General features: G+C 40.8%; 1 protein-coding gene across 1 annotated transcript in view; it reads right to left on the bottom strand.

The window, feature by feature from the left end:
• Positions 1-16,346, bottom strand: part of PTPN12 (protein tyrosine phosphatase non-receptor type 12) — a 106,013-nt gene extending 89,667 nt beyond the window's left edge. The window contains exon 1 of the mRNA XM_063100405.1: positions 16,217-16,346. Within this exon, the coding sequence (XP_062956475.1) occupies positions 16,217-16,315 (99 nt within the window). The 5' untranslated portion in view covers positions 16,316-16,346. The remainder of the gene's footprint in view (positions 1-16,216) is intronic.
• Positions 16,347-16,619: the final 273 nt, after the last annotated feature.

Below are 16,619 nucleotides of genomic sequence, written 5' to 3'. Positions count from 1 at the left end.
CGTATCTTTCACAGGGTTAGTTGCTGATGAAATTAATGTTGGATGTCAAAATTCTAACTTTAAAATATTATAAGATAAAAGTTTGTTTTAGGTTAAAGAATTAAATTATACAGATACAGTATGGAATAACCTGATACATAAGCTCAGATTTTTAAATAAAGACCTAGATATTAACCGCAATAAACTAATTGTGAGCCAAAAGCAAAAACATTATGTAAAAAAAAGTCAGAAGATCCACTGTATTCTTCAGAAACAAGATCTCAACCAGTACTCTGAGATAAAAGTTTCTAGATGCCATAGTTTGAGGGACAATGAAAAATTAGAAAGTATTTGGTCTGTCATATGAGAAATGATTGAGTATTGAAAATGTTTGGTTTAAGAAAATGCCTTAGGAACTAACAGATAACCTATAACTGTTTTCAAGTGTTTGAAACAGCACCCTGTAGAACACGATGAAGGACAGTAAACTACTTTGCTATGTATCTACTCCAAACCAGGCAATTTTTTTTTTTTTTAAGTGAAGGGCCACTGAAAATTTCCTCCTAATTATTCAAAAAAAAGCTTGTTCATTTTAGAAAACAGAACAATGCAAAGAAAAATAATCCAGAAGTCCAACATCAAAAGATAATCATCACACCAAATGACATTTAAACTTTACTTCTAGTACTTTTACAAGGGTACTTTTAAAAGTTTGTGGAAAAATAGAATCAAAATATGAATCTTTCCATGAACTTTCTGAAGTAACCTCGTGTACTAATTTATTTGTTCAAGGGATCAATTGTGTGAGAGAGAGTCACTAGAAGTAAAATAAGTAAACAAATACGGAGTATATATAATTAAAAATTTTGAAAGTGCTACAAAGCTATTGAATCTGGGCTAGCCTTGGGATTTGCTTTGTCCGGTAGAACACTGCAGAAGTGACTCTATTTGGATTAGAGTCTAGGCCTCTCTCTAAGAGGCCTTGCGACTTCTTGGATCCCTGACACAACCATGCTGTGAAGAAGCCAGGGATAAAAGAACAAGTGGAGAGAGGACCAGAGGTTCTAGCCATTCCCATAGAGTCCCCAGACATGTGAGTGAGGTCATTACAGAATACTCAAGCTCAGGCTGGGCCTCCAGCTGAATACTGCTGCATGATCCAAGAGTCCTGGCAAGACCAGTAGAAGAATCCACCTAGTCAACCCACAGAATCATGAGAAATAATAAATCATTATCATTTTAAGGCACTAAGTATTGGAATTGTCACACAACAATAAACAAGTACTACAGAGTTGCCAGTACAGTAAGTAATGGCTAGGTGTAATTCAGATATAACTGTTGTGATCCACATCACTGGAGTGTGGACTATTATGCTAGACACCCAAATTGCTAACATCAAGCACATCACAAAGATATGTTATTTCTGTTGGGTCTTTTATTTCCTGCCCATCTACACACTCCTTTCTTAGCCCCCTATAATTAAAATTCCTGCCCATTAGTATCAAAGATTTTTTTCCCACTTCTATCTACAACATTTTAAAGACAAAATAGTGAATTAAATTTACATTCTATTTTAAAATAAAATTTTCTAAACCACCTTTAACAACTAAAAAAAATAGTGAGGTCATTTTGGAACATATTTGAAAATATTATAGATACAGTATTAAGAGTTGTAAATAATATAAAAACTGCCATATAATAAAGCAACAATAGCAAATTTAATGCATTGGTTAAATATTCATCTAATATTTCTAGTTTAGATTAAGTTGCATTTTCCAAAAACACTTTGAAAATAATACACCAGTCATCACAAGAATGTAGGATGTGAGAAAATATTAATATTTTATTGTTCTTCCAAAATCTTAAACAGCTTTAAAATAATCCACGTTATTGTTATCAGTTTTACAAGATTAGTAAGATCCTTTGGTATTTCTAAATATTCAAGTATTCAATTATATTTCCTGTAGTATCTAAGAGTATGAAAAATATGAAAGCATGCTACATCTAAGCCAATAATAGTGTAGAAAGAGAAACTAAAGTAGGTAAAACCAGGTTTAAGTGATGCTGCACTATCAGAGAAGAAAGGGCTTTAAAAAAAGAAAAGAAAAAAAAGATGGTTAAGAGAGGTCAAAAATGGTAAGTACTACTAGTAAAGTACCCATTGGTTACATCCAGGTCTCTAAGGAAACCATGACAAATGCAATTTGAGCAAAATGTACCTGACAGTGGGTTAAAGGAATGAAGGGGGCCAAGGAAGTGGAACTAGTCAATGCCTACCAAACTACTCATTCAAGAAAACATACTTTAAGCCTTCATTTCACAATAATAATTCATGTGAATATTGATTTTCACAAGTAAATGTTTTCTGTTTCTGGCTCTCAAACTATTAAAATACTCATATTCTTTATGTAAAAAGACTAAAGCATCTGGTACATTAAGACATTAAAACCACATTTCTCTTACTTTAATAATTAATCTCTCATTATCTAAATCATGAAGTAATTTAAAAAATAAAACTTTTTACTTCTGTACATCTAATAATGCCAGTGAATGGGTTTAGAGATAAATATTTGAACATATTCAATCATTTCAGTTGCAAAACTCTATTACTGATATTCTATGTTACTCCTTGGCATTTATATCATCTATTTACAGTATCAGAAGTAAAGAACTACAAACAACTAGGCATAAATTACAAGAAATTTCTAAACTACACAGTACCTCCCAACTATCTCTAATACCCATTTCCAACACACATTAATGAATCTTACACACAGACAAGGCCAACTGACAAAGTAGATAAAGATGAGTAGGCAAATAAAAGAGAGGTACACAAGGAGACAGAAAGGCAGGCACTGACAGTCACGCAAACACAATATTTACAGAAGGTAAGTTTTATATGATTCATGAACTAAAGTTAAAAGAACTATATACAGTTAGATCATGTTAAATAATGCAAAATCTAGTGTGAATAAAATACATTAGTCTTTCAGACAGTGATATATTTCTGATATATTTTCAAGGAGTGAATACACAGTGACTAGATACAATTCTTTGATAAAAGCAATTTTAGGACAATATTTCCTTGCAAGAAGATTCCATATTCTAACATTGAAAAACTATAATTTAAATCTTAGGTACCATAAATATGCAGTTTATAGATAATTGTACAGCTTCCACACAGACACCTTAAATGTTTAACCTGATGTTTAATATAAACTGTAAATGTGAAATAATGCTCTGCCAGAGCTAACAGAATCTTCTCTCAAGTCACAAAGACTCTTTGTGCTTCTTCTTCCTTCTCTGAAAGAAGTTGTATGGAGTTTATTTACATAAAATAGTAGTGAATTTTGTTTTCCAATTTTGCTTCAAGGATTCTGTACTAGACACTATTTGGACTGCCTGCCTAATTAGCAAACCATCCCTCCCTTTCTCTAAGAAAAATTCCTTCCATACAGAAATGAATAAGCTCCCCACCGTGGTCAATTCCACACCATTATATTACTTAACATCTATCTTACTGACAAGTTGATTGAGTCCTTCAGGGATTTAAAAGTGTCATATAGCAATTCTGGTCATTCAGAGCTCTTCCCCTAAACTGAGGTAAAGGTGAATGAAACAGGTTAGATCAGCATAAGGGATGCCTTTACTCAGCATGTGCAGCCCCAAACAGAGAAAGTAAAGCAGAAGTGCAGGAAAGTAAAGTATCCAAGTAGCCCGAAAGACAAAGAAATAAACATGGAAAACCACAGAAAGACACAGAGGTTGGCATGGAGAGAGTCACCAAGGTTAGGGATGGCTCTTCTTTTCTTGGTTCCTGTCCCTCAAGCAGCTCAAGGTCAGTATTCTATCACAATAAATTCTTTCTTCACTTAAGCCAGTTGGGAAGGAGGCTGCAACCAAAAATCTATATTGACAGTAAACTTTTTTGTAATTTTCAGAACATTTATGCTCCATTTTGGGGGGAAAGGGGCTTTAATGACTTTTTACTTACCTAGTAAGAATGCAAAAGCTGGCCTAGGCACCATCATGTCATAGAAAAAGCATCTGCTTACATGATTTGGGTCAAACCCACCTCTGCCACCTTTCTAACTGCCAAGATCTGTAACAAGCTCCTTAATTTCTGAACGGTTTTAATGTTCCTTTTAACACTAAAGAGTCTGTGACTTCAGGAGTAAAACCATCAACAAGGTGGGGGAAAAGGTATCTAGAAAAGCTATTCTCCACATTTTTGTAACATGGGATCTAGAACTTTCCTTTCTCACTTTGGTTCTAGTTGGAAATGCAGAATCTCAAAACCTCTTCAAAGTCATTTTATGTAAAATTTAAATTTGCTGAGGAATCCAAACTGAGCAAGAGAGTCACCATTATGAATAAGCTGCCTATGTCTAAAGGCTTTCTTTTTAATATAATTTTTTTTTACAGGGTACTTTTAATAGATCTGACAGAAGCCAATGAAAAACACTGATCTAGCGATCTAAAAACTGTAAACAGGTGGAGTTCCAGTCAAGATGGCAGAATAGGTGGTTCTCAGTGTCATTCTCTCCCACAAATCAACGAATTTATGATAAAAATGTAACATCAGCCAAGCTGGGGCCACTGGAGCTCAGGTGAAGAGGAGGAGACACCTATGGAACTCATGAAGGCAGGAGAAACCACAATGAGAGAAAGAAAAAACTGCTCTCAGCATTTCAGGCCGGCAGCTGCTTTAATGCTGGAGTGCATGGAGCAGGAGCCAGCAGAAGCTGCAGCTGTGCCCTTTAGATGGAGTTACTTGGAGGCAGAAGGGGAGAAGAGGACTTTGGTGGCCCCCAGAACAGCAAGATCACTAACAGGGTTCCCGTGGACCCACACAGGAGTGAGGAGCCAGGAGCCAGAACAGCTGACAAAGGGGAACCATTGAGAGGCTGGTGAGTCAACACAGGGGACCAGTGCAGGGCCTGTCCCATGGGAAGCGTTTGGAGCACGGGTGGTGGGTGAGACGGGCCCACTGGGAGAACACTGGGACACAGCAAGGACAGCCGATCCGCCCCCCAGTCAGTGCAGGACCACTCAGAGGAGACTGGTCAGGAATGCAGAATTGCATGGGGTGCAGTTTAATGAAAAAACTCAGGCCCAGATCAGAGTTTCTACACAACCCAGGTGCACCAAGTATCAGAGCCAGAAGTACCCATAAGGTCTACCATTAAACCCTGAGCTGCACAAAAAGTCTTCCCTAGGGAAACAGCAGCAAAGCAACACTTTACCTCAACCACACAGCTCAAGTACTGGTTCTCACAGGAAGTTCCGCCTTGTTAGAAGTAAGCAAAGGACAAAAAATTAGTTCTGACCCAGGCACACCACCAATGCCTCAGGGCCCACCAGGGGACATGAGGCATGAGGCCAGGGGCAGGACTCCTGCCCACAACCACTCACACCGCCAGCACCCTGGGGCCCCACCCAGGAACCCAATGATTTGAGCTGGGGACTGGACCCCACTCCTACATCCAGGCACACCACCTCAGGGCCTGCCCAGGGACATGGGGCATGGAGAAGGGGACAGGACCCTCCCACAGCCAGGCACACAGTGCCAGCACCTTGGGGCCCATCCAGAGACCTCGGTCATGGAGAAGGGGATGGGACCCCGTCCCACAGCGAGGCATACAGTGCCGGTGCCTTGGGGCCTGCCTGGAGACCCAGAGCATGGAGAAGGGGACCAGACCCCACTCCCACAACCAGGCACCCCTCACCAGCACCTTAGGGCCCACTCAAGGACCCAGGGCATGGAAAAGGGGACCAGACCCTGCTCCCACAACCAGGCACACCTCACCAGTGCCTTGGGGCCCAGCCAGGGACCTGGGGCATGGAGAAGGGGACTGCCCCCCCTCCCACAACCAGATACCCCGCGCCAGCACGTCAGGGCCCACCTGGGGACCTGGGGCATGGACAATAGGACTGGACCCCCAGCCCATAGGCAGGCTTACCATGTCAGTGCCTCGGGGCCCATCGGGGGACCTGGGGCATGGAGAAGGGGACTGGACCCCCCTCCCACAACCAGGCACACTGTGCCAGCACCTCAGGAACCAGACCTGGGGTATGGAGCTGGGGATCGGACATTCTCCACAACCAGGCACACCGCCAGCACCAAAGAACATGCCAAAAACATCTTCTCCACGTGGGTGGCCCACCACAGCCACACGATAACCACAGCTGCCGTGAAGGCCGCTAGATGCCACACCCACCACATAGATCGTCCGCCAGCCACTAGAGTGCCTTAACACAAGGAGAGTCACCAGCAGAGATAAAGAAAGGAAAAGGATCTCTCTCTCCACAGAGCCCATTTCAGATTGATGGAAGACGCATCTGCTCTATGAAAGTATTGGGGGACCTGATCACACCTCTCAGCATTGGACAAATCTTTTGGGCAGCAAATGAACAGAGTAACCATAATTCTTTCAGAGAGTGAGAAGGAATCTAGGGTGATTAAAGGGGGATGGGGGGAGGGAAAGGGGGTGGGGAGGGATTGGACAAGGGGCATAAATAATAATTACAATTTGTAACAATATATATGCTGGTAATATTGATTTGATCAACATATCTCAATGTTGAACCCCCAAAATTTGTATAATCAATTTTGATTCAATAAAAATAAAAAAATCTGTAAACAGAGAAAGCACTACTTTATATATCTGAGATCAAGTAAAATTACCAGATTTAAGAATACTGACCATGTAGCTGGAACTCAGTTTTTAAAAAAGTCCTACTGCAAGATTAAACAACTATGCCATCATAATGGGACATCAAAACACCCCTCACCAAAACACTCAGGAACACAGAGACCAATTTCATATTCATCTTAAACTCTGCATTTAAGTTGATCTTCCTTTGGAAATTCCTATTATCTGGGTATATGGGATTTGCTTATTTTATACATTGCCGCACTGTTCCTCATCTAAAACCCACAGTTCTTAGTGCCATGTCTTTGAAAGTGCTGTTTGTTTTTTACATCTGAAATGCCTTTTATCCTCCTAGTCCACCTGACAAACTCTTCCTTCAAGAATCAGCTCATATGTGACCTCTTTGTAGAAACTGTCCATGATCTATTCAGGCAGATTTAGGCTCTCCTGCCTCTTGAGTACACTTCCATTGGAGCAATACGACATCTTGAATTACCATCGAGCACCTTCTACTTACTATGTACTAGGTTAAGAGCTTTACAAAGATTATTATCTTATCTTGGTCTTGGTCTTTCGAGGTAGGTATTACCTCTCCAATTTCTCTACGTAACCTGCTGTATTAGTCAGTTTCACATCTCTTAGAACACCTGAAACTGGGTAATTGATAAGAAAATGAAATTTCTTACAGTTTTGGAGGCTGTCAAGTCCAAGGGGAAGGGTGTATCTAGGGAGGGCCTTATTCCTGGTGGATACTCTCTGCAGAGTACCAAGGTAACACAGGGCATTACATGGCAAGTGGGAGAGACTGTGTTAATGTGCTCACTTGCTCTCCTTATAAAGCCACCAGTGCTACTCTTGTGATAACCTACTCATCCATTAACTGATTAATCTATGAATGGATTAATCCATTTGTGAGGGCATAGCCTTCACAATCCAATCACCTCTCAAAGGCCCCATCTCTCAACACTGCCATACTGGGAATAAAGCTTCCAACATGAGCTTTAGAGGGGACAAAGAGTCAGACCATAACATCTGTTCATAATTGCAGCAGAGACACGATAGACATTAACATGGCTCCAAAGCTCATTGTCTTTCTACTAGTCTAGAGGTTCTAAGGTTTTTGGAATCCATGCCCCTTGAAAATCTGAGATATGAACCTTATTCCCCCCAGAATGGGCTTACACACAAAATATTATATATAATTTGAAAGGGTTCACAGATCCCCCTGAAGCCATCCGCTGCTCCAGGAAAACTCCTGGCTGCTTCTCACAAGTCCATTCACACTTTGTAAACATCCTGAGGGAAATGACTATAATATTTTCAATTGCCAGTTTTAAAATCCTAGGGCATGGTAGGCACTTAAATATCTCAATAAATATCTTTTGTGTAAATAGATGGATGGTAGAGACCATGGGTGAATGACAAGGACAAATCTCTTCATTCCTTTAGAGACTACCAGGGTAGCTACTCAAATGTTGTTAAATAGCATTTTAAATACAGATTAGATCTAAAAAAAAAAAACTTATTACAGGAAATGTAGAGGTTAGCATACATTCCCCCAAAAGTCTGTCTGAGATTAACATGATCCACATTCCACATTCTCCTGAAAAAACTTCTAGGGAGTAATTACTGTTTGTTTCTTATATCTGCCATAAGCCAGCCACAGATACAGTATTGTACAAAAGGAAACAAAAATTTTGTGTGATTTCAGAGGGAAGGAGATAATTGTCAAGGCTTAACTGCATGAATCTAAAAAATGTAAATATTACAGGAAATATGAAATGTTGGGAGAGGAGTTCAACTCTTATTTGGAAGAGAATAGTGGCTTAGAACAATTGCATATCACTTGACTTACTGAAGCATGTTTACAACACAAATCTAATGAAAGGTTTTTTTTCCCTATGGTATTAAAAATTAGATTTGACAATGGAGAACAAGTGCTTTATGGGTAAACTGGGCTAAAATATTTATCCCAGAAAGTGAGAATTAATTAGGTTCTGGCTTCTGAGTTCTAAGTGAACACGGTGAAGTCATTCTACATTTTTATTTTTCTGATCTTCAAAGCACAGGTCTATGAAATAAAAGGAAAGCTTTCTAAGAAAGGGAAAAAGTATGTTCAATGGTACAACCACAGATAAGCAAGATTTCATTCATTTAGTAAGGATGCTCAAGGATAAGGAATAGCTTATTACAGAGGAAAGAAAGGAGACATACTGCATAGTATAGAAGTTTAACACTGGAAAGGTAAAGTGAGACTATGTTAAGAAGGCTCTGGAATGCCAGATGAAGAAGTATCAACTTTATCCGATAGCCCTGTGATTATCGACTAGGGGCAGAGTTACAAAATTGAAGGAGGGGAGAAGGAGAATGGAGGAATCATGGGAAGAGTGACAGATCATAATTAAAGTTTGAAAAAAGCAAAGCTTGGATCCAATGCTTTGAGTTGGTTAGGCATAGTGTCTCTTAACATATTTTTTTGCTAATGAAAATGAAATCATGTTTCCAATGTGGTCCTATATACATATTAAAGAAAACATACAACTAAAACTAAGAAGCAAGACAGGGACTCAACCCACTTCTGATTTTACAAGTATGGTTTCCATTAGCTTACAGATGCCAACACTTGAAAGTGGTATTTTAGGAAAGTGAGTATGATATGTGGAATGGACTGGATGTGGCAAGAAACTAGAGGCAAGGAGAGAACAGCAATCACATGTAATCACTCTCCAAACACCCACAAGTTCACTATTTTTGAAGAGATGCCAGTTACATGCTATCTGGGTTTTATTAATTAAACCCCAAACCAAGTTTAAAACCGGATGTTCTAAGATAATGTCCCCAAAGTGTGATTCATGGGGTGAAAACCAATTTTAATAAAATCACATTTAAAAGATTTGAATTCAGTCTAGCTCCTTATCTTGTATTTTCTTTTTTAGTGGATGTCAAAAATACAGTTGTAGTTATGTGAGCACACCTGTGTAGGAAGGGGCAAAGCAGTTCTCATGTTAGTCTACAAAACAAGCCCTTGGACAGTTAAGAATTCACCTGAAGAATAAATTTCTGCCTCTAAACATTAAGCTCGCCTACAATTTCTGCTCACGCAATGGACATTAGTGCCTATTAAAAGTCAGGCACTATGTTAAGCAGTGGGGATACAGAGATAATTGAGTCCCAGTTTCTAGTCTTCGAGGCTTTTAGACTGGGGAACACAGAAACGTAAATATTTATGAATCTAATGAGGTGAGTACTATAGAAACATAAGTGTTTAAGATACAAAAAATTGAACCTATCTAAATGTAATGTCTTACTTTCCTTTCAAAATCCTTTTTCCAAACTAAATGTCAAATACTGGAAAAAAAAAAGTTAAGGATATTCTAAAAGGAAATACAGTAAAACATTCTTGAGAATTAATATTTGAGGCAATTTTTTAGTGTAATGTCTCAATAAGCCATGTCTAGAGAGTTACTTTGAAGTTCACTTCTACTTTTGTAGTTAAAATATAAATGTGTTTGGCTGAACACCCACCAAAGCAAGGATAAGAAAAACCATAACTAAACAAGTGGCACTGGGCAAGCACTAAGATTAGCTCAAATGCAAGAACTAAAAAATATTTCCTACCACTTTAGCTTTGAAAGACAAGTTAGACATACAAAAACCTACAAGCCAACCACAAGAAGGTATCACTTCGCGCTCACTACAATTCCTATGATCAAAAAGACAGACAATAACAAGTATTGGTGACGATGCAGAGAAACTGGAACCCTCATTACAAGGGATCATCCAAAAGTTCATGGAAGGATTTCTATTATTTTTTAATTCCATTTTTCCATGAACTTTTAAAAGTACCCTCATATACTCCTGCTGGGAACATAAAAAGTGCAATAGCTTTGGATAACAGTCTGGCAGTTCCTCAAAATGTTAAACACAGAGTTGTCATATCACCCAGCAATTCCACTCCTAGGTATATACCCAAGAGAACTGAAAACATATGTCCGTACAAAAACTTGTACACAAATGTTCAAAAGTAGCATTATTCATAACAGCCAAAATGTGGAAACAACTCAAATACCCATCAACGGATGAATGAATAAACAAAATGTGGTATCCATGCAATAAGATTATTCAGCCATGAAAAGGAATAAAGTATTGCTGAACCATGCTACAACATAAGTGAAGTCACAAAACACCATATATTGTATGATTCCATTGATATGAAATATCCAGAATAGGTAAATCTGCGGAGACAGAAGGTGGATTAGAGGTTGCCCAGGGCTGGGAGAAGGAGGAGGAGTGACTGCTAATGGGAATGGAGTTCCTTTCCGGGGTGATGAAAATGTTCTAAAATTGATTGTGAGGATGGTTGCAAAATTTCATGCACATACTAAAAACTATTGAATGAAACATTTTAAATGAATTTTGTGGTAGGTAATTATATCTCAGTAAAGCTGTTATTAATTTTAAAAGCCCTACAAGCCACAATATTGAATAGTTAAATAAACAATGAACATTTTCATACTTATCTCTCTGCAGCATACGATCTTTCTAGGCTTTCAGTTTTCATTCCCTTTCTAACATTTCAAATCCAAATTTTGAATCAAAAACTTCAGAAGTCTTACTTAACCAAAAGACAAGGCTCTTGTTATCTTTCCTTTAAAATTATACTTAAACCATAATCATTCCACAAGAGGATATACACATAGGTAAGAAATAATATGAAAAAATTCTCTATTTCTCATTTCTTTTTTAAAAAAGGCAGAGAGTAGAAGGGGAGCTTTCTTTCAACTTATGTGTTCCTCTAGCTTCTACTTTCAGAATGTTAAAATAAATGGAAAGAAACTATACCCACACTTCACCTATTTTCTCCTCAACCCACTATAATCTGGCTTCTTCCCATACCCCAACCTCAAACTGCTTTTTCTAGCCATGAAAGCACTCCTACTTAACAAATGGAGTGGGTACTTTCTCAACCTCACCTTACTAGTCCTCCCAGCATTATCCGACTCAGGTAACAACTCCTTTCTTGAAACTCTCCCAGATTTTCTGACATCTCTGTTTTCCCTCCCTCCTCTTTGACCACACCTTCTCAGGAACAATTAGTAGCACTTCCTTCTCTTGGCTGCTCTTTTAATACTGATGCTCTTCATCCTAAAGCGGGTCATTCTACATGCTTGTCAGAATAAGCTCATTCACTCCCTTGCTTTCAACTACCTCGTACGTGCTTATACAATGACACTTAAATCTTTAACTCCATCCTATCAGAAATCTTGAGCTCCTCATGATCCTACTGCATGCCTCAAAGGCACCTCAGTCTTAATATATCCAAAAGTAAATTTATCTTCTTCTCCCTTGAAACTTCCTTCCACATCTTGTTTGGTCCCCTCTATTTTTCTCCTCCTTTACTCCTAATCCCATCAAATGGTACCCTCTAAGCTTGGGTGATAGACCCAGCTAGAAATCTTGGAGTCATACTACTTTACCACCTACATCTAGTGTATCACTGACACTTCTTTCTTAATCCTTACCAGAGCTGCTGTATATTCTCTATTCCCCCTGTCTTAGTTCAGTTCAGGCCCTCACATCTCCGCTTCCAAAATGCCATCCTTCACGCTGCTATCAGAATCAATGTCCTAAAACAAAAGTCTGTCAAATGACTGTTTACCATTCTTAAAACATTTAATGGCTCTCCAGAGACCCAGAGACTCTCAGCTTTTCTATCAGAATCTACCTGAATGACATAACTGAAGACTCATAGTAAATCCCAAAGAGCAGGCTGAGGGATGAGGGTGGGGGGAAAACTGCTGGAGTGTTGGGCCAGCATGTCTATTTTCTAAACACCTCTTAATATTTCCTATGACTCTAAGAGTTGCAGTGCAGAATTGTCCAGAATTACTATTACTGGTCTGTAGAATAAATCTAAATATAGCACAGATATAAGATCCTTCACAATCTGACCTCTACCTAACTTTCCCAGCATCACCTTTAGCCTTTACTATGTATTAATTCACTGGTTCTCCAAGTATGGTCCAGCCCTTCCCACCCCCACCCCCAACTATTTCAGGGTGCCTGGGGAGCAAAACCTAGCTCTGTCAAAGATGAATGTACCCTACCCTATCTTATACATTTACTTGTCATGATCACAGTCTGCTATCTTGTAAAGACTAGAGGGCAGGTCAGTTAGCTCGGTTAGAACACAGCCTTGTAACACCAAGGCCAAGGGTTTGTTCCCCATACTTGCTAGCCACAAAAAAAAAAAAAAAAAAAAAAGATTGAAAGACACAATAGTCAAGATCAAGTTCTGGATTTGACACAGATGAGCTGTTTACATGCAAATTTGTTTATTAGCAAAATTAGCATGTTTTCAACATGTAAGTATTAATCTGGGTGCCACAGTTTACACAATCTCAGTACCTTAGTTTTCTCCTCTTTAAGAGGGCACAACAGGCCAAGGCCAAGAATAGACAACTCATACAATAGTTAATGACAAGTGGAAAAATTTCTATCCTCAACAGTAATCCAGAAATTCAAATTAAAACCATAAAATAAAACAAAACCAATTTCAACTATAAAATAAAGATCAAGATAACTATAGTATGAATACTCATACATTACTGACGGTTGTATAAACTCACTTTTTCAAAAAGTTATTTATGAACATGTGTATTAAATGTTTATCCTTCTACCTAGTATAGTACTTCCAGAATTATGTATGATAGAAGAAAACAGAATGGCCTAAACATTCAACCATAAGGAAATGGTTAAGCTATAAAATAGTTACCAGGTGAAATATTATACAACCACTTAAAATTATTTCTACAAAGCAGCTGTAGTAATAAACACTTATCAAAATGTTAAGTTAAAAAAAAATACAAAATGGTACACATAGCATTAAAAACATTAACAGAAGTAGCCTTTGGGTGATGGGTCTACAGGATAGCTGGAGAGAACAATGGAAAAGGACTGTGCTTGGAGTCAGACCACAGTTTGAATGCCCACTCCACTTTCCTAAGTAGACTTTGTTAATTATTATTATTAACTATTCTATAATTTCCAAACTTGAAGTAAGTATTATTGCTTTACAATGGAACAGGGTTATAATATCTAGATTATCTCTGGAGCTCAGCTCTAAAATGTTAAGATTAAAAAATGCATTTTTAATCCACATCAGAATTTAATAATAACAGAACAGTTAGAATCCATCAGCTGATCTTTTGTTTTTCCGTGACAGAGGGACATAGTTCTTCCTCTCCAGACTTCCAGTCACGGGAAAAAGCAGCACCAACTACCGGCAGCCATAATTATAGCCATTAATTATAGATTATCAAGTCAAAAAATAAAGCAAGCACTATAAAAGAACAGACTTAGTCATCAAATCTCCAATGTACAATCACCTAGCTAGGTATTATGGAGAAAAAGGAAATCCATTTAGTACTTGAGAAATGAGATCTCCAATAGGAATTCCTGACTCATCCCCAAAGCATGAATCCTAAGGCTACTTCCCCTGTACAGGAGTTCAGAGACTGGGCACCTGTCCTGATGGCCTCCATCACCAAACAATGCTCCTTCCTGACAGGATATGCCCAAGGATAACAAGATCACTAGCATGCAAACAAGAAATGACCACGGATCACACCACCTCTTCTTCCATAACCAAAGCAAGACAGTAAAAGACTAATTTTAAAGGTCTTATATACTCAGAGTAAATATTTCTTTCACTTTTGCTAGAGAATAGTAAAAAGGGGACTCCATCCAATTATTGTAAATGACACCATCCAAAAGATAAACACAATAAAAATCCTCAACAGTAAGAAGGGAAAATATTCTCTCCTTTCTTTAACCTTCTCAGATCAAAAAGTAATTTTTCAAAACTACACAGGCTAAATGTCAAGAGAAAAAGTTTAAAATAAGGAATAGATTACTTAATTTATATTTTCCAGTCTTCAAAAGATACTACACCAAAACCTTATTCCTATCTTCTATTATTGATCAGGGGAGGCAGGAATCACAAAGCTCAACAGTACTATTATAATATTTTGTAAGGTCAAGGATCTATTTTATAAGTGTTAACAACTTTAACACTGAAGGTTTACAAGACCAAAGTCTCTTTAAAATTTGAAAAAGTATTTCAGTTCTAAAAGTCATTTCACCTGCACTTTGAAAACAACTGCACTTTGAAACAAAAACTAGCCAATGTTTGCTGACCAGTCATTTTTAACAGACATTAACTGTGTATCCCTTTCATAACCGAATTTCGGAGTTAAGTGATTATTCTTGGAGGTGTACCTTGTCCAGGAGCAAAATTTTTCCTAGCTGATTTCCCATTACCAACCCCCGCCAAGGCTAAGGAGCGAGCAACCAACCACTTCCCAAAGTCCTACTTCCTTTTCCATTCCCCAGACCTCCAGGGTTTCCAACGCCCCAGTCTTGCGCAATATCCGTAGGAGCAGCAGCCGCCACAACCACTGCCTCCTAAGTCGGGAAACAAACTCTGGAGGGAACATTGTCCAGCAGAAAAATAAAAGGGGCGGGGAGGGGGGAGTAATGTAGGAAGTCGACTTCTGGTCCCACGCCTTCGGATCTGACCCCCTCATACTGATACATCTAGAGCAATTTCACGAACAAGACTTTTGACCCTCACCTCCTCTCAAGCCAGCCTGCAAAAGCAGAGGGCGGAAGGGGGGCAGGAGGGCGGGGGGGCGGGGGCGCCGGGAAGGTTATCTCCCAGTTCAGGGCTTCGGCCCGTAACGTCGCCTCCGCCCCACCAGGACTATTGTTCCCAAGTTCCCCACCCCCACCCCGGATAGGAAGTGATAGTCACATCCCCTCCGCCTTAGGCAATATCCCCCAGGGAGTCTGAAGCAGGCTTCCTGTAGGCTTATCCCTCGGCCCCACACTTACTCCCTCAACCTGAAGTGACACTGACCCGAAGACTACCTCACACCTAGGTCTCCAGAGAGAAGAGACCGGACGGGAGTAAATGGAAATTAGGTAAACCACGAAATTCCTTACGGACAATCCTTTCCCAAGAGCTGGAGATCATTGCGAACCCAGGAACAGCAAAAGTCCTACCTTACCTACTTTGAGACCAGCTCGAGCAAAGGGACCCCGCGAGTTAATGCCAACCTCAACACCTTGGTTGCTCCGTCAGCCACGATTCGCTCTCCTCCCCGCTCACAGCCAGACCCCCTGCCTCGACCCTCCTGGGAGACGCAGGCTGGGTGGGAAGGTGTGTAAAGGCGAGTCTCCCCGGCCTGCACCTCACTCGCCTGCGGCTCCCCGCCCCAGAAACAATAGGTGGTCGCGGGCGGCGGTGCCCGGTCCGGGCTCGGCCCGGCGGCCGCTCCCTTCACGCCCCGGGCACCCGCGGAGGGGGCCGCGAACACGGGAGGAGAAGAAAGGAGGCCGAGGGGCGGAGGTGGTCTCACCCCCCGCGAGCTTCCGAGTCCACTCGGTCCTCGGGGTTGTTGCGCGGCCCCTCCGCCCCACTCACAGTCGTACACAAAGCGCAGGCGGCCCGGCCCGGGGAAGGCAGCCGTGGGCTCCGGTGCCGGCGACAGGAGGCGACAGCGAGGGGAGAGACTCACCATGAAGTCCCGGGCGAAGTTGTCCTCCCCATTGTGGTCCGGACTCTTCATGGCCTGGACCCTCTGGATGAATTTCCTCAGGATCTCCACTTGCTCCATCCTCCCGCGTCCCCCCGGCTGCGGTCGCTGGCCCCCCCTCCGCCCGCCCGCCCGGCGCAGAGCTCGCTCCGTCTTCCCCAGCTCGCTCTCTCTTCCCGTCCCTCCCTCCCGACCACCGCCAACCCTCGCCGCTCCCTCCTCCCCCCTACCGCCCTAGGCGGCTGCGGCGGCACCGGCCCGGCTCCCGACAGCACAACTTCCAGGAGCAGCAGCCGCTCTCCCACAGTACGAGACGAGCCGCCGCGGCTACCGCCAACCCCAACCCCCAGCTTGCTCCATCCTCCTTCCCCGCCCTCCTCCTTCT

This window comes from Cynocephalus volans, chromosome 6 (assembly GCF_027409185.1).
Source record: "Cynocephalus volans isolate mCynVol1 chromosome 6, mCynVol1.pri, whole genome shotgun sequence".
NCBI classification, from domain to species: domain Eukaryota; kingdom Metazoa; phylum Chordata; class Mammalia; order Dermoptera; family Cynocephalidae; genus Cynocephalus; species Cynocephalus volans.
Note: the sequence above shows the minus strand (reverse complement) of the source record. Positions and strands in the feature narration are given on the sequence as shown.